The 27,077-nt window shown below is 58.2% G+C and overlaps 1 protein-coding gene across 1 annotated transcript; it reads right to left on the bottom strand.

Annotated features, from left to right (window-relative positions):
- Nucleotides 1–793: 793 nt before the first annotated feature.
- On the bottom strand, nt 794–27,077 carry CYB5R3 (cytochrome b5 reductase 3). Its single transcript, XM_087448805.1, has 9 exons — nt 26,971–27,077; nt 18,163–18,294; nt 15,133–15,205; nt 14,660–14,766; nt 12,350–12,479; nt 11,759–11,842; nt 11,456–11,541; nt 6,080–6,179; nt 794–1,925 (listed from the first exon to the last, which is right to left on the bottom strand). Exons 1-9 carry the CDS (start codon nt 26,989–26,991, stop codon nt 1,753–1,755), a joined length of 906 nt encoding a protein of 301 aa, XP_087304931.1. The 5' UTR covers nt 26,992–27,077; the 3' UTR covers nt 794–1,752.

Genomic DNA, 27,077 nt, shown 5'->3' with positions numbered 1-27,077 from the left:
TGCCCCAGGGCCTTTGCACTTGCTGGCCACTTCCTCCAGGGAGCATCTAGTCCTGCCTCCCTCTCCACCCTCATCATCACTGTCTCCTTAGCCACCTGCCTTCTTTGATCTGTTTCTGGAAGTAGATTCCACACACTTGTTCCAACCACAAGGCCTTTGCACCTGCTGTTCCCACCACCTTGAACATTTGAACATGTGGCCCAGTGGGGCCAGCTCCTTCCCTTCACATCCCAGCACAAACGGCAACTCCTCAGAGAGGGCTTTCTGCTGCCCGACTACAAGAACAGCCCTCATGCCTATACTGTCTCATCACCCTCTTTAACTTCTGTCGTGGCATTCACCACCATCTGGGACTTGTCTGGTGTCTTTCTCGCCAGCAACCCCTGGCCCAGCCCTCTGTTTCCAGGAATCTATCCTAGAAAATCATCTGAAAGGAGGGGGAAGATGGCCCCTGTTTTTCACAAAATCCACAAACTGGAAACAGCCTAACTGTCTAACGATGGGGGATTTGCTACATAATAGATAATGATCCATCTGGGTGTATGGCGAGCGTCTGACCCCAGGGGGACAGCAGGAGCCACACGCTGGATGGTGTGGTTTCATCAGCTACAGGTGTTTGCCTCTGATGTCCAGTGTTTTTGTTCCTGTGTATGCTTTTCTGTACTCTCCAGATTTTCCACAACATACACATCCATAAGAAATAAATGCCAGGCCTTGTGCAGCCCCCTCCTGTCCCCCACCCCTGCCACCCCCCAGAGATGCAGGTCACAGAGCCTGAGGAGCTGCTGAAGGGTTCATATTAGCAAAGTTTACTTCAATGTTTTTCTGCTCATAAATGACTCTGAAAAAGCCGATACGCAAGAGGCTGACACGGTTGTCTAAAGGCAACGTCGAGGCCACTGAGAACGTCTCTCAGACTAGAGGCTCTGCTCGAAATCTCCCCCACGCCGGGGCGAGGGCAGCAGGAGCGGGGTTTGGGACAGAGGAATAAATAAATGTTGTCTTAGCTCTGCCATCAGGACTGGCAGCTCAGGACCCCCAGGCGGTCAGTCAGGCTGCCGAGCTGACAGCTTGGAACTCCCAAAGCTGCCCAAATGTTTGGGTGCTGGGGAATGCCGAGGTTTCAGGAGGGCCCTCAGCCAGCCCCCTCCCCGACTCCAGCCCCGGGAGAGCCGAGCTCCCTGCTGGCCGGGCCTGCCTGGCCCTACGGTGGGGCAGCCTCTCACCCCATAGCCCCTGCCAGGAGGGCTATTTGGTGTTACCTGTCATGTAGTGTCGGGTGCTGAGGCCTGGCAGTGAAGGGCAGGTAGGGGTCCCGAGGTGGTGGCCAGGGACACCCACAGCTCTGGGCTTCCCGTACATTTCCGTTTATTTCCAGAGTGTGGCCCGATCTGGGCAGGTGGGGGGAGCATGGTGCTGGCAGCCTCGGCCCAGTAGTTTGGGGGGTAGGGGGAGGGACAGGCGGGGCCAGGGACAGACATCACCAGTAAGAACCAGTGAGGGCCAGACAGGAACCTGCCCTGAAGGTGGCCGGCGGTGGCCCATCTGGAACAGAACCCTCTCCTATAGGGGCCCCTGGGGGCCAGCCCAGCGGGGTGACCACCCCGGCACGGGCAGGCCAGGCTGAACCCGGGGCCGCAGCAGGAGACGTGGGGGACAGTGGCGTGAAAGAAGGGCAGCAGGGAGGGCTGTGTGCGGACAGAGAGCCCGGGGAGGGCGCGGGGCGGCGTGCGGGCGGCCGGGGCCCGGCCCTCAGAAGGCGAAGCAGCGCTCCTTGGGGTGGCCCACACGCTCCAGGTTGGGCAGGCAGGCGTACTGGATCATGGGCGGGGGCCCGCACATCAGCACCAGCGGCTCCTCCTCCGGGGGCGGAAGGTGGTCCCGGATCATCTCCTCGGTCACGAAGCCCTGGCTGTAGTCCCAGTCTGCGGGGCGGGAGGCCAGGTGAGCCCAGGCGTGGCCGAGGACTGCCCGTCTGCCCAACACCCTCCCCCGCGCATTAATGAAGCTCCTGTGCTGGGAATTCCTCTCTCCTTTCAACAAACATTGAGGAATGAAGAGGCCGACCCCAGCAAACCCTCGCCCCATCCCCTGCCCCAGCCTGACTCCCAGAACACAAATGCCAGCCCTCACGCCCCCACTTCACAGTGTGCAAAGCCTTTCTCTTCCCTTCAGCCTCTCACGTAGCCCTCAGGACCACCTGCGGGCAGATAGGGCAGGGCTACAGGTCCCATTTTACAGATGTGGAAACCGAGGCCCAGAGGACCCAGAATTGAGTTGTCTCAAGGTCACATCATGAGGCAGTGGACACAGCTGGACTCCAGGACCCAGAGGACCCCAAAACAGTGCCCAGCCCCGAGCTGGTCAGGGTGACATTCTCCACCGCAACCCCCTCCACGAGCCACTGTCTGACATTCCCCCCCAGCAGCGTCGGCCCGTGAGGAGCCGTGTCTGGGCCACGGCATGTTCCCGGCGCCTAGTCAGCCCAGCCCATTGGCTGTTGCTCAACAAGTAACGAACAAAGGGACATCCCCAATAAGCACCCGGGAGCCTGACCACGGGAAGTGAGACACACTGAAGTTCCAGATGCAGGACCCTCGCGGTGGCGGCAGCTCCCTCCAGGTCCTGCCTTCCTCCCCGTCTTGCACACTCGCGCACAGTGTGTCTCCAGGTTTCACCTGAGATCTGGAGCCTTCTCTGTTCCTCCACGTGGCTGAGGGTGCCCATGGTGAGAACCCAGCACCCGGAGGCTGGCAGGGGCTTTAGTCCAACACGGACCTCAGGGACTGACCCGCTGGAAGGGCTGCTCAGAGAGGGGACCGCCCAGCCCAGGCGCACAGCAGGTTAACAGGGACCACGGGCTGGCAGGGGTCAGACAGGAGAACAGGGCTCTGATGACCGGGGGCCGCGTGGGGGCAGAGAAGAGGAAGGGGACAGACGCCCACCTGGCTCCAGCTCTGGCTTCATATCTGCTGGGCAACTGGCACCCCCTGTGCCTCAGTGTCCACATCTGAACTCACCGCGCGCCATCCCGCCTACCTCGTAGGATTATGGGTCCAAGTAAGGGAAGGTCTCCCTGTCTTCTTTCGAATGTGTTGCTAACAAGCTGACCGGTCTTTTGGATGAGCGAGGAGGGGACCCTGTCTGAAGCTCACCTGCCTTCACGGCTCTCTAACATCCCGTTGGGACAAATACTACCTGGGGACCGAGGGCACACGCTGGCCTCTCAAATGACCCCATGCTGGGCAGCTCAGCGGGAGCTCAGCCCCAGAGGGACGGACAAACAGAATGATCTGCCAGATGCCCACCACCTGCCCCACGTCCCTCCCTCTGAGGAGCCACCACGGGCTGCCTCCTGAGCCCACTGTGGGCGCCCGACCCCAGGCCAGCCTCTGAGCTCTGGCCAGTGGGTGGGGTGACCACCCATGCAGATCCTCTGGTTTGGCTCCGGAGGGGTGAAGAGGATGGGCAGAGAGAGGCTGCAGGTGGAGGTGCGGGGGCAGGGCCATGCAGGAATGTGGGTGGCAGACGGAAGTGGCAGCAGCAGAGATGGACAATGCTGGCTCCATTAGAGAGGCCCAGTGCTCCCCCAGGCCTGGCTGAGGCTCTCCAGCCCCAAACACCGGATTATCTGGCTTGTCTCTGTTTTTCGCAATCCGAAAGAGTCTCACTAAGCCCTTAACACCAACAGAAACGCAGCTGTGGAGCCCAAGGTCAGGAGGTCACTGAGGGACCTTGCCTAAAGGGATAACGCTCACTGCATCACACCATGTCCACTCTATGTGGGGTCCCTTGGGAGGGGTCAAGACAGTCCTAGCCAGAGGGGTCAAGACAGTCCTAGCCCATCTCAGGACGAGGAAGAGTCTGCTGTGCTGAGCAATGAGGTATCTTTTATCTCATGGACACTGAGCTAAGAAACTGACCACATCTCCCTTTTCACTTTGGCTGCTGGGAAACTCAGAGTGATATGCATAGCCCATCCGTGGCACAGTCTAGGTTTTTATACAAACCTCATTCCTGATTCCATTTTATGGCCCTGCCCTTGTTTTTCTTTCTCTCCCATTTTCCATTTGTACCACTCTGACTCACCCTTTGAGTCTCTGTAAGATGCCTAAAATCCCTTCTGGAACAAGGCAGGGCATAGATAGACAGATAACATTTTTATAGCTGGGCAACAGAGCTGAAAGTACTTCATAAAACGTCACAGGGGACTAAACTGTACGTGCCAGTGTAGAAAGACATGTCTCACTTTTACAAGGATTTTTTTAGACAGTACATTTTTCTTTCTACATGTACTGAAGGAGACTTTGTGTGGGAAACACAAGTCAGCTGCTCTGGCCATGTGAGCTGGCCCCAGCCCCTGTTCCTCTGCTTCGCGCCACAATAGCTGTGCTGGCCTGTTACCGTTGTCTTTCTCAGCATCCAGAACGTCAGCTTATACCTGATGTTATAACAACACCTCAGCTACTCTTGATTTGTGGGGCAGGGTAGTAATACGTATAAGTGTAAACGCTGGGAGATTACTCACCCGCACCTCTCCTCGGCGGGTAACTGTTCTTAAATAAGTCCCTAGGGGGCAGCATTTGGTCCCGCGTTGCTCCCCCACTGCAGGACAGTGACTTCCTGGCAACAAGGGGAGGGGCTCCTGCGGGGCCAGGAGGTTCCCAGGAGGCTCCGCCCTGGCTAAGGAGCCTGCCCTACCCCATGATTAGAAACTGCAACCAGGAGGGGGCTAAACCGCCTCTCACGCCCCACTGTGATTGAGACATGGGTGCAAGATAAACGTTCCTTTCTCTACTAGAAGGAAAACAGCAGTTCTGACCCCTAGAACCAGTGCCCCCACCTGACCCCCACTCTTGACCCCCTTGCCCGACTCTAGTCTGTCTTTCCCAGGCCTCACTAACCAGCGGCTACTACGTCCTATAACGTGTCCTGTCATCCTTCCTGCACCAGGACATCAGCTCAGGGGGCCAGGCTGGCTCCATGAACACACAGGACAGAGGGTCCGACCAGGAGGGGACCTGCCTGGCTCAGATGGGCTGAGGGTCCACGCATCCGCCCAGGCCCTGGCCCGGCTGTCAGCCCAGGAGGCCCAGGACCTGACTCCTCTCTCAGCGATGGGCCCAGATGACCCAGCTCACAAGACGGGCATCCCCAGAGCCCATCTGCTCATTTCTGGGGGAAGCAGAGGGTGCGTGTTCCCCACACCCCACATGGTTGAGTCCCCGGGGACTGGGGGCCCTGTGAGGAGCAGGAGGCAGAGCAAGGGCAGGGTGGCGGGATGTGAACAAGATCACAAGCTGGCGCCCACGTGGGTCCTCAAAAATGTCCAGTTTCTAACATTTAGAAATTTCCTATGAAAATGCAGGTCCTCGGCTTCCCTTGAAAAATGGAAAGGCCTGGCCACACAGGGCTGTATTCCTGCACAGCAGCACTGCCTGCAGCTGAGAGAGGACTGCCCCTCCGGATGGAGTAGATGCTCTCCAATTTGCCACAGTCCCCATCACTCCCCAGAGTCTCCCAACCCTAAGGCCAAACATCACTGGTATTATCTACCAAGAAGCCTGAGCTGCTGCTTTTCTCACAGCACAGAAGTTAAGATATTTCTTGCGTCCACATCTACCTAAGGCAGGAGACTGAAGTAGAGTTTAGCTCCCAGAGGGCAACCTTGTTTCAAGTTTTGGGGGCAGCCCTCATTCACCGCCTCCTATGTGACTTTGGAAAACAGCTTAAACACCTGGACAGGTAGAATGAGGGTAACTGTACGTCAGCCCCACCCACCCCCCAGGGCTGAGGACCAGAGAGAAAATGGGTGCAAAGTGCCTTTCAGGGTACTGGCCCTGGACACCTGCAACAGAGTGAGCCCCAGCCCAAGGGGAGAAGGCGGCCTTCTTCGTCCAGCAGGGGGCAGTGCATCCAGGGGAAGGCCTCAGGCTCTGTGAGTTCACCAGCCCCACCACCACCCAGTGAGCACCAAAGGAGACCATGTGAGCAGAAGGCCCAGCATGGCGAAGGCCTCAGCACAGGGGAGCTGTGGGCCGGCGCCCCCCACACACACACCAGCCCATCCCTGTCTCACCTTCAGGGGCTCTGTCCAGTGTGTACCAGAGCTTGAAGCGCGCAGAGTGCTGGTTCCTCAGTTCCTCCAGCTCGGGCCGCAGCAGAATGTCCTTCTCGGTCTGCGGGGGAACAGGGCCAACTGGTCAGGAGAGATGGTATGGGGACTGCCCTTGGAGACACTCGTCACCCAAGTGGCTCGCCATCCCACCCACCCGTGGGCAGCCCGCTTAGCCAAGCTTCCAGAAAGCCGTCGGGCAGGGCTGAGCCAGACTCTGAAAGTCTCTCCCGCCCTTTCTCCTCCTCCTGCCTGTGGAGCGGCTCAAAGCTGCCCACGAGGATGGTCATTACAGATGGAGCTGGCAAACAGTTAACGTTGTGGGGAAACGCGCGCAACGTGATGAGGAGTAGAGAAAGCAGGAAACAAAATAAAGATGGGGGTGCTCGACTACGGAACAGGGGAAAACAGAAGGAAGGAAATACGCCAAATGTTCGTCGTGAGTATCCCCCAGGGTGGTTACGATACTTCAAATAACGAATGGTTCAGCTACAGGGACAAGGGTTGGCCACCCTCACCCCTTGCACACATCTTTTTATGTCCTGGGGTCTCAGGCTGTACGTCCATCAATTAGGAAATACAGACACTCCCCCCAATCTCACCTGCCCCTCACAGCCTCGCCCACAAACATCCCTCTGCAGGGCCTACAGCTCCCCACCGACTTCACCCCACGTGGCCCTTTAGGGTTCAGCCTGGTGTCACCTCCAACAGGAAGCCTTCCCAGACCCCCCAGGGGACGTGAGCAATCTGCACCTGACACAGCCCCTTTCCATTCCTGAGCACAGGCCTTTGCCCCAGGTGTTTGCAGGTCACTCATGGACTGGGCTCCTCGGCCAGTGGGCGGCCTGACTGATCTCGTGGGGCTGTTAAGAAACTAGGGGCCAAAGAGCTCTGTCAACCAGACAGGTCACCCACTCGGGTATCTCTTCTGAGACCCCGCGCTGCGCGGGGCGGCAGGCGAGGGGAGCGGCGCCTCCACACGCTCAGCGAGAGGGAGGACGGAGGAATCGCAGCCGGCGGGCGGGCGGGGCGGACAGAGAGTTCAAAGTCACAGGGATCGATATTCCCCATGTACCCAAGACATAGCGGGCGCCACGCTGACGACAGGAGGGACCAAGACAGGCCACGCTGTGTCCTCGTCCCCACAAGGACCCAGGGCCCGGCTCCTCCGTGTTCCCCCCCAGGAAATGGGCTGCAGGCAGAGATGCCAGCCTCTGCATGCCCCAGGGAGTGGGTGTGGACAGTTTTTCCCATCTCTAAGGGGGGCCGAGGGCCCCTCTTGCCCTGACGGGGTGCGGACAGGGAGGGGTCGGGCTGGACGAGCTCTGGGTAAAAATGCAGAAAATATGGAAGAAAAATCACCCGGAACTCTCCAAAGATAACAACTTAGGATTTTAGCGTGTATCTTTTAGACTTTTTGTCCTAATAAGTATGTATACTTTTCTTTTTTTTAATAAAAATGAGATCGGGCCATGCATCCCCCTGCTACCTGCTTTTTTCAGGTAAGAACACACCACAGACCATCCATGCGCCATCGGCCTCCAAACGCCAACGCTTTCCTTACCAGCTTCCCAGCTCGCGCTGGACAAAGGGACCGCCTGCTCCCAGCTGAAGGACATTTAAACTGTTTCGTACATCCCCCTTTACAAACAACGCCCCTAGGACCATCCTCACTGCCCTCCCAATTCGTTAGGAGAAGTTTAAGGAATTGGAGTTTGGGGTATAAAATTCCACATGGTTAAGGTGTTCGATACATGCAACAAGTTGATTTCCCAGAAAGGTTACACTAATTCACACCCAGCAGCATGCCCGAGAGGGTCCATCTTCCTACACCTTTGCCAGCACTGGGTAATGATAGTTTAATCTTTGCCAGTCAGACTGATGGAGAGTAAATCTCATGTTTTATTTTATTATTAATAAAAAATAAATGTGTCACTGGCTCTAGTTGTATCCTCTTATTAGTTTGTAAAAGCTCTTTTTATATTAAAGATATTAATTTTTTATTGGTGATGCATTATACATTTCCCCCCAGTTATTTATCTTTCTATCTTTTTTATAGTGTTTTCTGTTTTTCAGAGGGGCATCTCATTTTTAAGCAGATGACCCCATCAGTCTCTTCCTCTATGGGTCTCCTGTGCTGCTACACTCAGACTGACCATCCTCCTTCATTCATTCAACAACACTTCTTTTTTTTTTTTTTTTGTGAGGAAGATCAGCCCGGAGCTAACATCCATGATAATCCTCCTCTTTTTGCTGAGGAAGACCGGCTCTGAGCTAACATCTATTGCCAATCCTCCTCCTTTTTTTTTTCCCCAAAGCCCCAGTAGATAGTTGTATGTCATAGTTGCACATCCTTCTAGTTGCTGTATGTGGGACGCAGCCTCAGCATGGCTGGAGAAGCGGTGCGTCGGTGCGCGCCTGGGATCCAAACCCCCGGCCGCCAGTAGCAGAGCGCACGCACTTAACCGCTGAGCCACGGGGCCGGCCCCACAACAACACTTCTTGTAAAAATGTTCACCTAGTACTTTTAAAGCTTCATTGTTTTACACATGCATCTTGAACTCAAACTTCATTTCACTATAAGGTAAAGTAGGGATCTACTTAGTTTTTTCCAAATGCATAGAAACTAACCCAACCCTCCTTTTATCTCTCCCATCAGATGTGAGATGTCACCTGCATCATATGCAGAGTCTCACATACACCTGGGTCTGTTTCTAGGCCCGCACTGCTCAACAGAACTTTCTGCAATGATGGGAATGTTCCGTGTTATCCAAAACAGTAACCACCGGCCACATGCGGCTACAGAACCCCTGAAACTTGGCTAGTGAGACTGGGAAAGTGAGTTTTTAGTTTTATTTAATCTTAATTAATTTAAATAAACAGCCACATGTTCTAGAAGGTTCCAGCACAGTCTAGACTTTCCGTTGTGTTACCCAGAAGTGCAGTAAGCCCAGTAAGCCCAGGTCTCAGGCGTGGCTCTAGAACCACGTTGTTTTCATCACTGTCACTTTTTAGTTTTAACATTCAGTGTGCTGATCCTCGTTACTCTTCTTTTTCAAAACTTTCTTGGCTGTGCATGTGTACTTTGTCTTCCAGACCATTCTGCATCATTTTGTCATATAAAGGGGGAAAAATATCCCACTGGGAATTTGAGTTTTACTTTAGAAAGAACCAGCAGCTTTAGAGTATGGGGTCTCCCTGTCCAAGAACAAGGCACACCTCACTGTAGATTAAGTCTCCCTTCACGCCCTTCTTTTTTTTTTTTTTTTAATAATTTTATTTATTTATTTTTCCCCCAAAACCCCAGTAGGTAGTTGTATGTCATAGCTGCATATCCTTCTAGTTGCTGTATGTGGGACGCGGCCTCAGCATGGCTGGAGAAGCGGTACATCGGTGCGCGCCTGGGATCTGAACCCGGGCCGCCAGCAGTGGAGTGCACGCACTTAACCGCTGAGCCACGGGGCTGGCCCCCTTCACGCCCTTCTGAAAAGCCGTATTCCCTTTAGGCCGAGGCTGGGTGCTTTCCCGACTCGGGACGCCGCCCTCAGCCCTGGCCCGGCCCCAGCCTCCACACCGGTCCCTCCAGGAAGAACGCACATCTCTGAAATGTTCAGTGCCCCCATCCAAGGCCGAGGTGTGTCTCAGGTCTTAATCCTCACAACCATCCTGTGAGGCCGGCGCCCTGTTACCTCACGTTACAGATGAGGAAACGGGGGGGCTGTGACCTGAGAGCAGGGGTCCCCAGTCAAAGCCAGGCACCGAGGTCACTGGAAGGACGGGGGGAGGGGCAATGACCTCAGTGGAGCAAAGCAGCTGTTCTCAGAGGGCAACTTTCGGACCCCTGAGTCCCCGAGACCTTCAGAGGGTCCATGGGGTCAAAACGATTTCCACATAATACTAGAACTTTATCTGCATTTTTCACTCTCACTCCCCAGAGGCTCCATGACCCAGGATACTTCACCGACTGGACGCAGAAATGGAGACAGAATCTGGTTGCTTCTATTGAGCTAACATGACAAAGGTTTGCAAAAATGTAAAATAAAACAACGTTTTCTGGGCTGGTCCCGTGGCTTAGCGGTCAGGTGCGCGCGCTCCGCTGCTGGCGGGCTGGGTTCGGATCCCGGGCGCGCACCGACGCACCACTTCTCCAGCCATGCTGAGGCCGTGTCCCACATGCAGCAACCAGAAGGACGTACAACTATGACGTACAACTACCTACTGGGGCTTTGGGGGAAAAAAATAAATAAATAAAAAATTTAAAAAAAATACAATGTTTTCTAAAACACAGTTATTTTTCATAAAATATGCTCTGGTTCCACCACTTCTTGTGAGACGTGTAGGTCACGCCCTTCTCTGGGCCTCTGTGTTCAGAGCTGCAAAGTGGGGCGATTCCACCGCCCTGGCAAATGGGCCAGTGGGCGCAAAGATGCCCTGTGCAGGCGACGGAGGGCCGACGGCCTCCACAGAGACTAACCCCGCACCGCCAGCCCCCAGCCCCAGGCCTGGTGAAGGCCACGGCGGTTGTCCTCAGGACAGATTTCTGCAGCTGTGCAGGAGTCCAAGGACCCATGTCCAAGGCCCTCGGGCAAGCCCCTCCTGCTCTGAACTCGGTCTCCTCACAGACGGACAGTACAGAGCCTGGGCCAGACAGCCCCGGGGGCAAGCTGACCTGAACCACATCTGAGCAACGCAGGGGGCCCGGGAATGGCCTCACACTGTCGGGGAGGGTCTCATCTTGGTTTCACTTTACAAAGGGGCGTCACTTTACAAAACCCACACATTCAGTCAGGAAACACTGAACCTGGAAAGACCCTTATGATGACCTTGCTTCATCAGCTCACTCCACAGCGAGGCAGCAAAGCCCAGAGGGGGAAAGTGACTTGTCCAAGGCCACACAGCAGGCCAGGGCAGGCCTGCGGCAGGCATGGGGAGGAGGCCATGCAGTCAGGAGTCAGGGAGACCAGGCCCACACCCCACCCCAACACCCCCAGCTCAGACATGCTCTCAGCACCTCATCTGCAGAAACGGCCCCTCTGTCTCCAGGCCGGCCCCAGGCCAGGCCAGTGTTCTCCCCACTTCACTGGTGGGCGCCAAACTCTGCTTGTGGGGAAGGGAGCTCTGAGGGTCTGAGGCAGCAGCCAGGGGTGAAAATCTCAGGGAGCGGTTGCTCCAGGTGCATCAGGTCAGATACCCCGGGCTCTGGACTAAAGAGCCCGGCCCCGCCAGCGGCTGCGAAGGCTGCCTGCGCACGGAGGTTCAGAGCACCCTCGTGTTTTGGCCACCGCTTGCGTCCACAGAGCCACGTGGATCCCCTCAGCAGGAGCCGGTGTGCCCACTGACCTGGTTGGCAAAGAGCAGGTGGCACACGGTGTGGTCGTCCGGGTCCTTCATGATGGCGCGGATCACCTGCAGCATCGGGGTGATGCCTGCGAAACAGCCGCCCGACATGCCGAGTGAGCGCCTGCTGCATACACACAGGCCTGGGCAGGCAGGCGCCCAGGGGAGAGGGGCCAGGACAGCGGGCCTGGGCTCCCAACCTCAGCGAGCTCACGGTCACTCGTCATCTGTGCCCCGTCCCCCGCGCTGACGCCGGCCCACGACACCCGCCCGCGGGGACCCAGTGAGGGCTGCGGGTCCACGTACCCGTCCCTCCCGCGATCATGCCGACACACTTCACCATCTTGATGACCGGGCTGGATTTCTTGTCTGGACGGATGGCAAACTTTCCTGGGGAGAGGAGAGGGGTGAGGCCCAGCTGTCAGACATGCTGTGCTGGGGTTGGGCGGGCTGGAGAACCTGTCCCCGCTTCAGGGCTGCGAGGGGCTGGCGGCCACCACACAACCTCCACCACGTGGGGTGAGGGAGAGGACGGGAAGGTGGCGATACCAGGACCAACTCAGATGCCAAGAGGAGCAGAAGGGTGAGGCACGGGGAGTGGTGGAGACAGCGGGAGCGGTGGAGGGGCTGGAGAACGGGAGGCGTCCCAGCTCAACCCTGTGGCTTGTCTGTTTTCAGCCAAAGGTGGTCTGTGGGCCGAATTTGGCCCCCAAGGGCAGCCAGTCTGCAACCTCTGTGCCGGCCAGCTTATCGCCTATACAGCCAGGGAAACTGAGGCCCTGGAGAGGAGACGGCTTGCCCAACAAGAGTCACCCATCTGGACAGCAGCAGAGTCGGGACTTGCACCCAGCATTCACCACGCCTGCCAGGTCCTCAGGGCATTCCAACCCGAATCACCTTTGCCCTGGTAGACCAGCAGCCCATTCGGGCCCCGGAACTCAATGGTGTCTCCAATCTTCATGCTCTCCAGGTACTGGGACATTTTCCCTCCAGCCGGAAACTTGGGATGAGTGTCTTTGAAGTAAACCTGCAAGACACACCCACGGTCCTCAGTCTCTGTCCCAGGGCTGCCAAGAAGCTCTGGGTCACAGCTCAAAGGAAGCGCCTCTCCCGGGTTCCTCTGCGGCCTGTGTGGCCTTCTCCATAGCGCCCCATCCACCCATCAAAACCCACCCTTCTGTGTCCCGCCCCCCAGGAGTCTGCCCTCCCCCCAACGTCCCCTTGGAACACAAAGCGTCAGCCTGGTGTATGAGGTGACCCGAGGGCTGCATGTATTAACGTGCCACCAAGAACGGTCTCTGTGACCCCTCCTGACGGGAGATTCCAACAGCTGCCAGCACAGTAAAGGCTCAGCCACACCCCTCCTGGGGGATGTTCTGTTCTTTCCATTCTGTGCTGTCATAAAAACATCGCTCTTGGAACTTCCTACCCTGGGCCCTTTGGGATTTCAACTTTGGAAAGGGAAGCACTGCAACCTTCATACAACGGGATGGGAAGGCTGCACTGGGGGCTGTGCGCTGGGCTCGAAGGGCCAGCAGAAGGGTGGGCAGAGAAGGCGGAAGGCACTGGGGAGGGACAGTGTGGGTGAAGGCCAGGCGGCCAGGGGCTGAGGGAGAGCTCACTGTGACTACAGCACAGGGGATGTGTCTGTGTGTAAGGGGGTCTGGGAGGAGAGGGAGAGGCGGGCAGAGCACACCATGTGCCAGGCCAGGACTTGGACCTTTATCCAGAGCCAACGCGTGGCAGCGAGGTCTCCAAGCCAGGAGGGGCCTGGTCATCGTGAGTTTTTCATCTTCTACTTGACCCCCACCCCCCGTCCCACCTTCTCCACACCCGGCTGAAGTGATTGCAACAAGAACCCTCACCACCTTCCCTTTGCTTCTGAACGAAGCCCAACCTTACAGGGCCTCCAAGGCCCTGCCTGGCCCCCCTGACCTCTCCTCTCCCACCCCTCGTCCCCTCCAGCCCCTGCCCTTCGGCTGCTTCATTCTTCAAGGCTCCTTCTGACCTCAGGGCCTCTGCACCTGGAAGGACCGTTCCCTCCCTCCCCAGCTGGTCGAGGGCTCCTCAGCCGCCAGCTCTCACTTCACCCCTGCCTGCTCAGGGGAGCAGCTCTGGCCACCCCACCCCTGCCCAGCTCTGGTGCCCGTTCCAGGTACTCAGTCTCTGCTTGGCCCTGAAGCAAGCACTGACCTCTGTGTGACCATGTGTTCAGTGTCCACTCTCCAGCCAAAGACAGGCTCCCAAGGCTGGGCCTGGGCACCCAGCACAGGGTCTAAATGACACCAAGCTAAGAGGAGACTCAGGCCAGAGCCAGCACCGACAGGCCCAGCACCTGACCCAGGACCCTGTGAGACTCAGTGGGGGGTCTCTGCCTCTGTCACCCACGAAGGGCCCAGAGAGGGGGCGCTGGGGGCCCAAGCAGTGGAGTTGGGACAGTAAGCCTGGTCCCCAGGGGCGCAGAGCCACGGTGGCCATGGGCGTTTGGGCCTTGACTGGGGAAGGTCTCCAACGCCCCAGGCCGGGGCTGGTTCACACCTGTTGGACATGTAATCAGATAACATGGATCGCTGCTGTGAAGCTTGTGTTTCTGATTTTCATAAAAGTGTACCGGCTGCAGTTGTCATTTCTCTATCCACTCAGCGTGATGATTCTTAAGATCCTTGCCAGCTGTACTGTGTCTCTCTGGTCTGTCGCTTCTGGCAGCTGCATCTTCCCCATGGTGTGTGCCCACCCCCGACTGTGATGGACCCCAGAAAGCCCCTCACACAGCCCGGCTCCCCTCACACAGCTCCCCCGTGGGCCTGTGGGATGTTCGTCAGGGAAACGAGCTCAGAAAAGGACCCCCCGGGTCAGAGAGACCCCGTGACTGAACGCAGTGGTGTGGGCTGTCCCGGGCCACAGCGCAGGCCTGCAGCTCCCTGGGCTTTGCCAGCCAGAGTGGGAAGGTAAGCTCTGCAGGAGCCAGCTGGCCTTCCTGGTTCCTCCAGGCAGATGCCTGCCCTTGTCTGAAGATGCTCAGCCTGAACCCAGCCCCCGCTCTCTGAAGAGGCCCCACACTTGGCTTTTGCTGGTAAATTACGATTTACTGTTCACTCAGCAACCACGTACAAGAGAGCACCCGGCCTTCAGGGACCAGGCTGCGGAGGATGTGGGCCCCCTGGAGCCTTGGCTGTGAAGTGGTCACCCCTGCCCCCGAGACCTCACCTTGATGACCAGGTCCACGAAGCCCTTGTCGTCATCGCTGGAGACGGGGGTGTAGGGCCGAATGACGAGGTTTCCGTCGATTCGAGCTGAGAGGTATATGTGCTGGCCTGCAGGAGGGGAGGGGTAACTCTGGGCCAGGGACCATCCCTGCAGGGTCCACTGGATCTGGTCAACCCTCTGCCCTGCCCAGCATTCAGAGCCTGGCCTAGCCTCAGCTCCCACTGCCCCCTCCCGCCCCCACAGGGATTCCCATCACGTCCCAGCTTCCTGCCTTCAAGCCTTGGCTCACGCTGGTGCCACTGCCAGGGACACGAGAATATTTCCCCTCTCATTCTAATGCTCACTCTCAAAGGCTCAGGGTGGCTGCCACCTCCTCCTTGAAGCCCTCCCTGCTCTCCCTAGCTGAAGCGCAAAGCTCCCACCCCTCTGAGCTAGCCCCAGCTCCATTTGGCATGGGTCGGGGTCATACTCACCGACCGGGAGGCCCAGGATGTGCTGGGGCGTCGGCAGGGCGAAGCGGAACCGCCGGGTGTCATGGCTGATGACCTGCAAAGAGGCCGGAGCCGTCGGATGGCACCCAGGCAGAGGGGCCACCAGACCTCAGAGTCCCCACCCCTCCCCACTGCCCGAGTGTCATCGAGAAAACTGATGCTAACTCTACAGTGGATGCAAAACCTGCACACACCGGGTGTGCCTCTGCTCTCGCTGGCCTGGAGAGGGCCAGTGACCTGCCCAGGGCCACAGAGTAATGTGGTCAGATAGGGGGGTGAACTCAGGATCCCAAAGGAAAGCTGCCAGACAGCCCAGAAAATTCCAGGGGTGGGAGGGAGGGACCCATCTCTGCCATCAGCTTGACCAGTATTGTGGGGTGGATACTTGGGGGCTGGGCTGGTAAGCTAGGGGCAGAGATGAGACAAGGGCCCATGTGCCCAGGCCTGGACTCCAGAGCTGGGCTCTAGAAGCCACTACACTAAAAGCCCCCTGAGAAGCGGGGCAGCCATGACCAGGGCTGGGCTGCACAAGGCGGGAGGCGTGGCAGCCCCCACTGCTCGAGAGGTCCCTGGGGCTGGCATGGCTGAGAGCCCAAAGCCAGCCTTCCGGCCCGCATGGGGTGGGCACTTAGGACGTGGTCAAAGGGTGGCAGGGTGGTAGCCGTTTCCCCTTAGGGGTGCGGCAGAGGCTGGTTGGGAGCCAGGCTGGGCTAAGGAAGGAGAGAGACTGAAGCCCCCGAATCCCCACTAAGCCTCTCAAACTGAGGCCAGAGAAGGCAGGCGTCAGGCAGCGAGCTGTGGTCAGAGCTGGGAGCCGAACCCAGCGCCCTGACCCCCGACCTGGGCTCCAGCAGGCCTGTGGGGCCCCCTGCACCCAGGCGCAGCCGGGAGGGTGGGTTCGGAAGGCAGGCACTGTGCACACCACACGAGGCTGGGTGACGCGGTAAGGTCCACTGCTGGGTGAGTGTTATCACTCGGGGGGGACAACAGACTTCTCCAAAGGGACCGAGCATCACTCTGCACATCACTGAGGTGTGGGAGCAGAGGCAGGCAGCCTGGATCTCCAGAAAGATGGCGCCCAGCCACCACTCAGGACACAGGACTTGCTGGTGGCCAGCGGGCCTCTGTGTCCCAGCCGCCCGGGCCTGCAGCTGCCTCCCCTGGAAACCTCTGCACTCTGGGCCAACGGAGCCCCAAGGCCTCCTGGGAATGGATTCCAGGCTTAGCCCTGGTCCTGGGGCTCCAGGTCAGAAACCCACATGCCAGACAGTTTTTGGAGGAAGAAGAGAAATGAAGGAAAGACACTTGTAATTACTGTGCTGGATAACCTCCAGCAGAGCCCGGCAGAAGTCCTAAGGGTCACGCCCCCACGGGGCTCAGCACCGTGCTGGCATCCGGGAGGCTGCTGGCCATCAGGATCTGAGCAGGGGACTCTCAGAGTTCAGGGAGACCTTGCGGACCACCTGGTCCAGTCCCGCTCAGAGGGAGGGAGGGCAGGCAGCAGGGGCCCCTCGCTGTGCCCGTGGCGGAGCACAGCAAAGGCAGCAAAAAGCAGGCCCACTGCCGACCCCACAAAGCCACCACGGGGCTACAATGTGGGGGACAAAGATTTAACTGCTGGGACATTTTCCCACATGCTCAAACGGGACTGGAGGGTCCACTGTGTGACATCCCTATAATGGAATACTAGACAGTCATCAAAAATAATGAAGCAGCTTTGGGTTAGACATGAAAAGGTGTCCACATTGCATGGCTGGGTAAAAAAATCAGGTTATTAAAAAAGAGAGACTATACACACTTGAACCTCCACACGTCATGTCTATACAAACGTGACACCCAGAAAAGGCTCTGCTGACCGAGAAGGGGACCCTCTGCACAGGGGATGGTGGGGGAATATTCACATGTCACAAACAGAATTTTTATAGCAAGCACATATAAATCACACATTACTTCTGGAATTAAAAAACAACAACAATGAAAAAGAATTTTTAAAAAGGAAAGGTTTCAAAACATTATGATTTCACTTTAGGAAGGAAAAATTGTGTATAAACATATTGAAAGGATAAGTGTGGTCTCATCTGGGAAGTGGTGATTTTTTTTTCTTTTTGCTTCTCTCTGGTTTTGGACTTTTCTATGAACTCCCGGAAGAGTTACAGACCCACGTCCCAGCAGTCACAGGAAGCCCCAGCTCTGAGCCGGGAGACCTGAGACCTGCGTGGATCCTAGGGTGGGGCCTGGGCCCAGGCCTCGGGCAGGTGACTTTCTCTGCTCCATGACTCAGTTTTCCCCTCACACCCCCAGAGGCAGCTGCGAGGGGCCAGAAATAGCACAGGGGAGGGGCTCTGAGAGGGAGAGGAAGGAGGGAAGCAGCCCTTACAGCCGCAGGGCAGAGGAGAGAGAGCGTGGTTTACAATCCGGGGCAGAGGTCTGAAAAGGAAAAGTGCCAAAGGAGACGGCAGGAGCGAGCCTCTCGGCTGGGGCAGCCGGAACCACACAGGGAACTGCACAGGTGCAGAAGACGTCCGGGCCACGAGAGCAGGCCCAGAATAGATGACTCAGGGTGGGGGGGTCCCTTATCTTCAGGGACAGCACGGGACCACCGGGAGGTCTGGGCCTGAGTCCTGGTTCCACCCCAAACTCATAGTGTGACCTCAAATGCCTCCTACTCCTCTCTCGCCCTCTGTTTTCCCATCTCTCATATGGGCACTTGGACCCAAAAGTCCTAAGGGGTCCCTCCCACTCTGACCTCCTGTGGGACAGTGAGTGTGGTTCAGAGAATGGGCTCTGTGGCCACAGATCTAGGTTCGAATCCCTCTGCCACTTACTGGTAGCTTTAGAAAGAGACATCACCTCACTCTCCCCATCTGTCAAATGGGCAGATAACAGGACCTACCTCGGAGGGGGGCCGTGCCCTGAGCACGTAGGTGCTGGAGAAAAGCTGTGATGCTGACGAGGAGAGAGGTGGGCCTCTGTGGCCCACACCCCGCGACCCCGCGGGGCCCCACCACTCACCTCCTTGTCGATGAGCCGCAGTGGATACTTGATGTCCGGGCTCTCGAGGGTGATGGCCGGGGTGGAGCGCTGGAACAGCTTCATGAGCAGGCTGTAGAGGAACCAGACTGGGGACAGGACCACGTGGCCCAACTGCAACAAGAGGCACACACCCATGAGGTCAGTGCGGGCACGGCAAGGGGCCTGCCACCCGCCCTTCCCCCAACACACCAGCTTGTTCACTCCTGCAGGCCTCTGCTGATGCTGTCCCCTCTGCCAGGAAGGCCCTCTCCCCACCATCCTCATCAGGGAACCCCATTTTGGCACTGGCTGGGAGAAGTTACAAAAACTAGACTCATGAAACCCATCACTGCATTACTGAGTCGTTGGAAAAGCTCCATTTCCTGAGGAACAGGGACAAAGAAAGCTACGTAACTGAGCACATATCCCTTTTCACTTTGGCTGCCAGGAAGCTCAGGGTAAACTTCACAAGTTACGGTGCTTAATCTTGAGCACTGTGTATCTGTGCTCCCCCTCCCCCTTTTCTTCCTTTAGTCAATCTCCCTGGCCCTATTAAGCGATGTCAAGTGCTACTTCTAATTAGACAAACAGACAAACCCTTGAGCCCCGGGGATTCTGCCTTCAGGCATGAAAGGCAGCTGAGGCACTGTGCTGGGCACTGGGAATCTCCGCTCCTTGTTGGCTGTGTGACCCTGGGCAAGTCCCTTCCCCTCTCTGAACTGAACTGGACCAGGTGATCGGCAAGGTCCCCCAAAGCTCTGACAGTCTACTGCTCTGCACCATGCTGACCCCACACAGGCGTTAACCTCCTGACAACCCCATGAGGTGGGTACTGTCATCGCCACCACTTTACAGATGAAGAAACTGCTCAGAGAGGTGAAGCAACTCACCCGTGGTCACACAGCTGGCAGATGGGGAGCTGCGATTCGAACTTGAGTCCACCTGCCTCCCCAATCACACTCTGAAACACCAGGCCCATTGCTCACCCTCCCGTGTGGCCCCGAGAGGCCCCTTCTGGCCAGTCCCCTGTCCCCACATCTCAGCCTCACGAAGATCCTAAGAGGTGGTTTGGATTTTTTAAAAACAGAGAAAACCCAAATCCCATGGCCAGAGTGCTCACTGCTTAGGTCTACCTGGAGAGGACAGCTAGAAAGACCACCGGCCTCCTGCTCTTTCTAGCTGTTTCCGTCCCTGGGCAAATCCCTCAGCCTCTCTGGGCTGTTTCTCCAGTTGTGAAATGAGGACCGTAAGCCACGCTCCCTGGGGTATGAAGATGGACAAAGGCCATGGAAAGCTCCTAACCCAGGCCAGGCCCCAGCAGGCCCATGACCCCACAGGGCACCCGCTGGGCAGCAGCTACCCCTCGGCCCTCCAGAAGTCAGGTCCCGGGCAGCCTCCACTACCTGGACCACAAGCGAGACTCAGGAAAAAACAAGAATGGCCTCCAGACAGCTCAGCCCAACCCCACAGTGGAGAACCTGGCAGACCCCAACCCAGCCAGTGAGCACCACGGGAAAGGGGCCAGCCGACACCGTGCCCCTCCCAACGCGATGCAAGGGGGCCCACCGCTGCCCCATGGGCTTCCTTCAGAGGCACACGACCTGCCCCTAACCACAAGTTCTCCAGAATAACTGGCCACAACTCTCCAAAAATGGCAATGCCACGAAAAACAAAGAAAGGTCGGGGAACTGGCCCAGATTACAGGAGGCTCTGGTGGTTTGAATGGTGGTCCCCAAAGATATGTCCCCCCAGCTCCTGGGAATGTGACCTTACTTGGGAAAAGGCTCTTTGCAGATGTAATTAAACTAAGGATCTTGAGATGAGACCATCTTGAATTACCCGGGTAGGCCCTAAGTCCCATGACAAGAGTCCTCACAGGACAGAGGAGACGGCCACGTGGAGATGGAGGCAGAGACTGGAGCGTGGCCACAAGCCAAGGAAGCCAAGGACTGCCGACAGCCACCAGACGCGGGAAGAGGCAGAAGAACCTCCCCTAGACCTCCAGAGATCGCAACCTGCCAACCCCTTGAGTTCAGACTCTGGCCTCCAGAACTGCGAAAGAATAAATTTCTGCTGTTTTAGGCCACCTGGTTCATGGTGATTTTTATGCAGCCCTGGGAAACTAAGACAGAGGCCAAAGGGACAGAACAACTGAATGCAACATGTGGTTTTGGACGAGACCCTGGGCCAGGAAGAAAACTGCTATGAAGGACAATACTAGACAACTGCGGAAATATGAATTAAGGACGTGGGTTAGACAACAGTGTTTACCAGTGTTCCTTTCCTGATCCGCTCATTGTCCTGCAGTCAGGAAAAAGAATGCCCTTCTTCTTAGGAGACAGACACTGAAGTATTTAGGGGCCAAGGGGCGTCATATCTGTAACTTACTCTCAAATAATTAAAAAAATTATTTTTAAATATACAAACACAAATAATAAATACAGTAGATGTTGACATTTGGTCCACCTGGGTGAAAAATATACAAAAGCTCTTTATACATTCTTCCAATTTTACTGTAAGTTTAAAATTATTTCAAAATAAAAAGTGGGAGTTGGGGGAAGCCCACAGTGGTGGTTCGAATAGCAAGGCTAAGAAGCAAAAGTTGACACAAAACGCTGGTTCTCAAGAAAGTTGTTTCACAGCTGTTCACTCACCCTCCCTAGTATACCTCCCCTGACTAGTTCTCTCAGTAAATGACTGTGTATGTTCTTCTTATCATTACCCCACAAGTTTCCCTCTTTGCCTTGGCTGCCAGGAAGCTCAGAGTGAAGTTCCTTGCTTGCACGGAGGCCTCTCTGCTTCCTTTGTGGGCGTCCTGAGGTAGTGTATTCTGCGGAGCACAGACCTGGAAGCAGCCCCTGCCCTATTCAGGGCTAGGTGAGACGACTCTCACCTCTCAAAGCCCAACCCCACTGCTCCCCACCTTCCTGGAAGCCCCGCCAGGATTCCCCACTCTATCAACCTAGGTACGGCGCTCTGGCCGAGTACCTGAGGCCTCTCCAAGCCTAGGTGTTCTCATCTACAGAAGGAAGGTGAGAGCCACTGCCCCGCCCACCTCCCAGGGGAGCTGCGGTGTGAGACGAGATGGAGAAGGCCAGGTCACAGAGGAGTCTATAACCTGGGGAATGTGGGCGCATACTGGAGCTTTTCCTGCCACTCCCATGGGGCCACGACCACCTGGGAGATGAAATACTCAAGGGAAGCAAGGGCAGAGGCACCAAGATCCCACACCGGGCTGGCCTCTGTCCCTGAAACCAGCCCAGCAGCTTCAAGCGCCCAGCTGTGGCTGCGGTTACAGGCCCTTTGTTGGGCTCAGAACAATGTTGTTCTCTCCCAGCCGGGGCCTCACCCCACGGGGCCCCTGCTATGTGACCGATGGGTCTGAAGGGAAGGCCCTCAAGAGCCACCCAGCACCACCCCTGCCCCAGCCCAGGGCCACACAGCAGGGGTCTCCGGCCTCTCGCCCATCTAACCAGCACCTACCATGTTCCGGGCACCATGGGGCGTTTCACCCACCCCAGGCCTCACTTCAGGCCCTGGCTGGCAGCCCTGGACTCTGGGTCAGGAGACCTGGGTTCGAGCCCCAGCTCAGGACTGCAGGGGAGAATCTTCACCTCTCGAGGCCCCACCTTCCTCAAGTGCATGAGGATGGTCCCATCCAGGGCCATAGGAAGTGAAGCTAGAGGAGGCCATGCACAGAGCAAACGAGGCCACTGTCCCCAGGATGGCACTGCTCCAGGTATGGGACACGGGTTCCTGGGGACAACCCTCACGTCCACCCCAGGCTACAGATGCTGTGATTATCACCATGTTATAGACAAGGAAACTGAGGCCCAAGAGAGGGTCAGTAACTTGCCCAGTCGCAGCAAAGCCAGTCCTCAGAGGACCACACTCACAACAAGTGAGACTGTGTCCCTGTTTCTCAGAGAGGTGACGTGACTTGCTCATGGTCCTGCCATGAGTCAGGGGTGGAGCCAGGATTCAAGCCCAGGCCTTGACAGCCCAAAGCGCGGCTCTTTCCCAGCCACCTCCCAGGACAGGTGTCCCTCTGCACCCCAGTCACGGAGCCCGCAGCCCAAATCCCCCTGCCCCACCACAGTCCGACATCCTGCCATCCTGCCGACAGCAAGGCCCCAGCTGCCCAAACCAACAGGCCGCTCCACCCCCTCCTCAAACACCCACCGTGGCTCCCCACTGCCTACACTCAAGGCCCCTGTGGTATGGCCACAACTCTGGCCACAAGCCCTTCTTGCCTCAGGCGTTTGCATACTCTCCCTTCTGCCCCAATGCCCTTCCTCTTCCCTCACCCAACCAGCAAACTCCTATTCATCCCTCAGAGCCCCACTCAAATGTCAAATCTTCCCCGCCTGGCCCCTCCCCCGCTAATCAGGCCCGCAGCAGACTTGCCAGCAGCAGACTTCCACAGCCCCTGCCCAGCTCTGTGAACTCCCCGGGGGTGAGGACTATTCTGATGATCCCTGGCAACAGGCCCCTCCCATGTCAACCAGAGAAGCCATATCCATGGGGAACACGGTTTAGGGAGAAAGTTGAGTGAAGTTACCTTCACAGGAAATCTCCATTGTTGGGAGCCCTGGAAATGAACTGAAATGACATTAAGAGCCACCTGGAGTTGTGTTTGGTGGTCCCTGGAGTTTTACGTGCCCCCAGCACAGCTGTTGAAGTACACAGTCAAGTTTAACTAAACACAAGACCCCTTGGCCTACAGTTCGCTTCAGTCTGCAAAGCACCTTCCCTTCCAATTCCTCACGGACCCACAGCAGGGGGAGACAGGCCAACTGCGTTCTTCATTTGACCAATGAGGAAACTGAGGCTCAGGGAATCCCAGAGTGAAGTCTGGACCTCGGTTCCCAATTTTCTGTTGCTCACCCCAAATCTCTCGTCTGCCCCGAGCCCACAAATGCCGGCTGACGACAAACACTGGGCTGTGAAAAAGACTCGTGTGCCAACAGCTCTGAGGGTGAGGTCTGAACACCGGCATCAGCCCTCGCACAGACCTTCCAGATCCCAGGGCCAGCTTCGTGCGCCCTGGATGGCAGCCCTGGGCTCCAAGGGCTGGGCCAGCTCCCCACGCGTGGTCACGGCCAACACGACACGGCAGGCCCTGGAGCAGAGGCCACAGGAGGGCAGGGGACCTGGGCACCTCCCCACCGCAGCATCCCCAGCGCTCAGAGCAGGGACACTCAATAAAGACTTACGGATACATCGGTGAAGGGACAACGATCCCCACCCCCCAGTCTCTCTCTGACTCTATTTTGTCTGGAAGTTTCAAGAACCAGGGCAAGAGGCCAGCTCCCTCCGGGGTGAGGGTGGGGCCGGCCCATCCCGTCTGTTCTAACCCTCGGCCCTCCAGGGAGCACGGGCCGGGCGGGCTGTTTCCCTACCTGCTGGGTACACCTGCCTCCCAGAGGTGTGGTGGGGCTGGAGCCACGGCTGGGAGGCGCCACACACAAGGGCGGTTGATAAATGCAGTGGCCCTACTGCCAGTCCCTGCTCCCAACAAGACGGCTGCGTAGAGAAGGCACAGCTGCTGTGCCCGTATTATCTCACCTAATCGTCAAGCCTGGGGGCCGGGAGCTATGACACCCCCATTTCCGGCGAGGAAACCGAGGCTCTGGTGACAGCCCTGGCCCAAGGGCCAGGGTTTGAACCCAGGCATAGAGTCCGTGCACCGAGCCACGGTACCACGCTGCCTCTCTGTGCCCGGGGACACCGTCTGGTCACCGAGAGAGCAGAGGAGGACTTCGTACACGTACAAATTCCTATCTGGGGAGCAGCTGTGGGCAGACCCTCACTGTTGGTCAGTCCTTCAGGCCACAAATCCCAGCAGGCACACCTGCCAGGGCCCATGCCCTGGGTGCAGGGCACACAGGCCAGGGGACCCCGCCCCTGAGGAGCTCAAGCCAGGAGGGGAGACAGACATGGGCAGAGCAAAGGGTGCACACCACGGCTGGGAGCAGTGGAGGAGGAAAGGCTTCGTCTCCAGAAAGTCAGAGGCTTTACCAGACTCACAGGGGTGAGAATGCCCTGTTCCCATGACTTGGGGACGGAAGGGGCTCTGCCCCTGCTCCCGGTCCACAGCACCACTCCCACCCCTGCAAACAAGGGACTGAGTAAACAGGAGGCAGATGGCTGAGGCCAAGGCATCGCCCAGCTCCTCCTCAGTTGTGTTGCTTCTGTACACACACCCTCACCCCAGGCACCCGGGGGGTCTAGGGGACAGCTGCCTCCCAGGTCTTGACATTATGCCCCCAGGCCATGCTCTGTGCCAACCAGGGAACCTACCACAGGCCTTTCCTCGTCTCTGATGGCACAGGAGGAGGAGGGAAATGGGTGCCCGAGTCCCAGGATATCTCCAGAAAGCCCCCAGCTCTCCCACCACAGCTGAGGGGCTGGGAAGCCCTGCTCCTCCCCACAGGGCACCCTGCCCAGCTGCTCGCCCCCTGGAATTCCCCACTGGGACCCGGCACCCACTCTGCCCAGGTCAGGTGCAGGTGGGCAGAGGAACCTGTGGGACCCTGCACCCGGCGGGCCCGGCCGCCCCACGTGCAGCTGCCTGTGCTGAGGCTTACCTGCTCGCCGCCCTCCCTCTAGCTGTCCCGCGGGAATCTGAGTGTCCACCTCCCTCCCGGCCCCCTTCTCGGGAAGTGGAAGGAAGTGGGAGGGAGTGGAGGAAGTGCTGCAACCGGGGGGCTCCTGGCTGGGAACTGCGGGGTAAGGGAACCCAGGAGGAGGGGCAGGTGGACAGCAGAACTGCCCTCCCCAGTGGAGACACGGCCCTGCCTCCCAGGGGCTGGGGATCCAGGCCGCAGACTAGGCACAGAGCTGCCAGGGGCAGTGGGAAAGCCTTGGACACTACCTGTGGTGGCGGTGGTCTGTCAGGGCCCAGAGCCACTCATAGTTGTGCTGGGGGCAGGGGATCCACGGTCCGGAACAGCAGGCCAAGCCCCTAACGTTCCCTCCAGGTGGCTGGCAAACTCAAGTGCCAACCTCGGCTGAGCCCCCGGAGTGTGGGAGGCGGCCTCGCTCAGAGCCTGCACCGCCCAGATAAGACGCCTGATGCCCAGAGCCTGAGCAGGCCTCCCGCAGACTGTGGGGAGCCGCTGCACCAGGAGGCCTGGCTGGGGTCTGCGGTGGGTATTTTGGGCCACATGGGATCCCAGCAGGGCCCAGGAGAAAGGGGCAATTCCCGCCCACCCCTTGTATCCATGAGGCCCGACAGACAGGGCTCTGCCCCTCTCAGGGGGCCTGCAAGGGCCTGCGCTGCTCAGCAAAAATGTATGGAGCAGCCACGTGCTGGGGACGCAGTGACAGACCCAATCAAGGGCGACTAGAAGGTGAGAAGCACCGTGGGAACGCAGAGTCGGGGTTGGGGTCAGGGGGTTGAGCACTGAACGAGGAAGGCGACTCCTGGGAACGCATCAGAAGGGTACACCGAGGCTGGGGTGACGCCCGCAGATTCGCCCTGGGCAAGGCTGCCCCTTGGTCCGAATGTCCCCTAGAGTCCTGGGCTGGGCCACATGTTTGTGAGCAAACACCAGGCCAAGAGGCCTTTTGCCTTGTCCCCAGGAGGAGCCTCACAGAGCGGGAGGGAGGAGACAGGTGGCCTGCACATCCCAGGTGCCTGAGGTGGAGGGGGAGGCGGAGGGGGAGGCGGAGGGGGAAGAGGCTAGAGGCTTCGGGCTTCATCCTCCCCATGTCAGCCCTCCTCATGCCCAGCCGGCACCAGGGCACCAGAGTGTGTGTGTGTAGGGGGGCTGCCCTCTGGCTACAGCCTCCACGGGCAGCACAAGCCCCCAGCCCCACCATTGTGGCTTCTGAGAAACTGGAAAGAGGAGGTGGGCCTGGGTGGACGAAGGGAGGCCCTGGGCTGACCCAAAGGTGACAGTGTGACAGTGGACTTTGGAGCCCCACAAGTGCAGGCTCCGTTGGCTGCAGAACTGTGGCCAAGTCGGGGTCGCATTTCATCTGCAAAATGGGGCTAACGGCAGCGGCCTCACAAGTGTGTGGGGTTAAGAGGATGGTGTCCGGGGGGTTAACTGGAGAGCCAAGGCCCAGCTGGGCACAGGAACACGCCAGCACTGAGACAGCGGGGGCTGCGCTGTGGCTCAAAGGTGCCTAACAACCCCGCCATCCAGGGACACCACACACACACACACACTTTCACTCCCACACTCACTCACTCACAGATACTCTCACCCATGTTCACACTCCTGCACAATCTCACACCCTCACTCACACACATACAGACTTGCACAGACTCATACTCTCATGCACTGACACTGCACACCCACACACAGTCACATTTCACATACCCACAGTCACCCACCTCTGCACTCTCACAACCTCACGTGCACTCACATTCACACTCACCCACTCACACCGGCTCGGACACACTCACAAGTGGCATCCACTCACCCCCTCGCGCAATCACACACATCCACACGCTGTCTCACGCAAGCTTTCCCGGTCACACTCATGCACACGCACACCCCCGCGCTCCCTCGGGCGGGGCGGGGAGGAGGCGGGGCGCCCCGTGCCCGTCAGCCCCGGGGGTCCGCCTCCCGCACGCCCCGGGGCAGGAGGGTGGGACGCGGCGACAGCGGCCAGGGCGTGAGTCACGGCGCCCAGGGGCACGCCCGGGCCTGGCCGGACAGCGGGGCGGCCGCGGGCCGGGATGGGTCTGGGTCCGGGTCCGGGTCCGGGTCCCGCGCCCCCCGCGCCCCCGCGCCCCCCGCGGCCGGGTGGCAGTTGGCGCCGGAAGGTCCCCGCGGCGCCGCGCCCGCCTACCGTGCTCAGCTGGGCCCCCATGGTGGCGCCGCGCTCGCTCTGCCGCCGCCGTCGCCGAAACAGTGGGGCCGCTGCGCCCAGGCCCGCCCCGCACGTCACCTCCGAGG

Source organism: Ceratotherium simum, chromosome 25 (assembly GCF_057802395.1).
Source record: "Ceratotherium simum simum isolate JZ-2026a chromosome 25, ASM5780239v1, whole genome shotgun sequence".
Lineage (NCBI taxonomy): Eukaryota > Metazoa > Chordata > Mammalia > Perissodactyla > Rhinocerotidae > Ceratotherium > Ceratotherium simum.
Note: the sequence above shows the minus strand (reverse complement) of the source record. Positions and strands in the feature narration are given on the sequence as shown.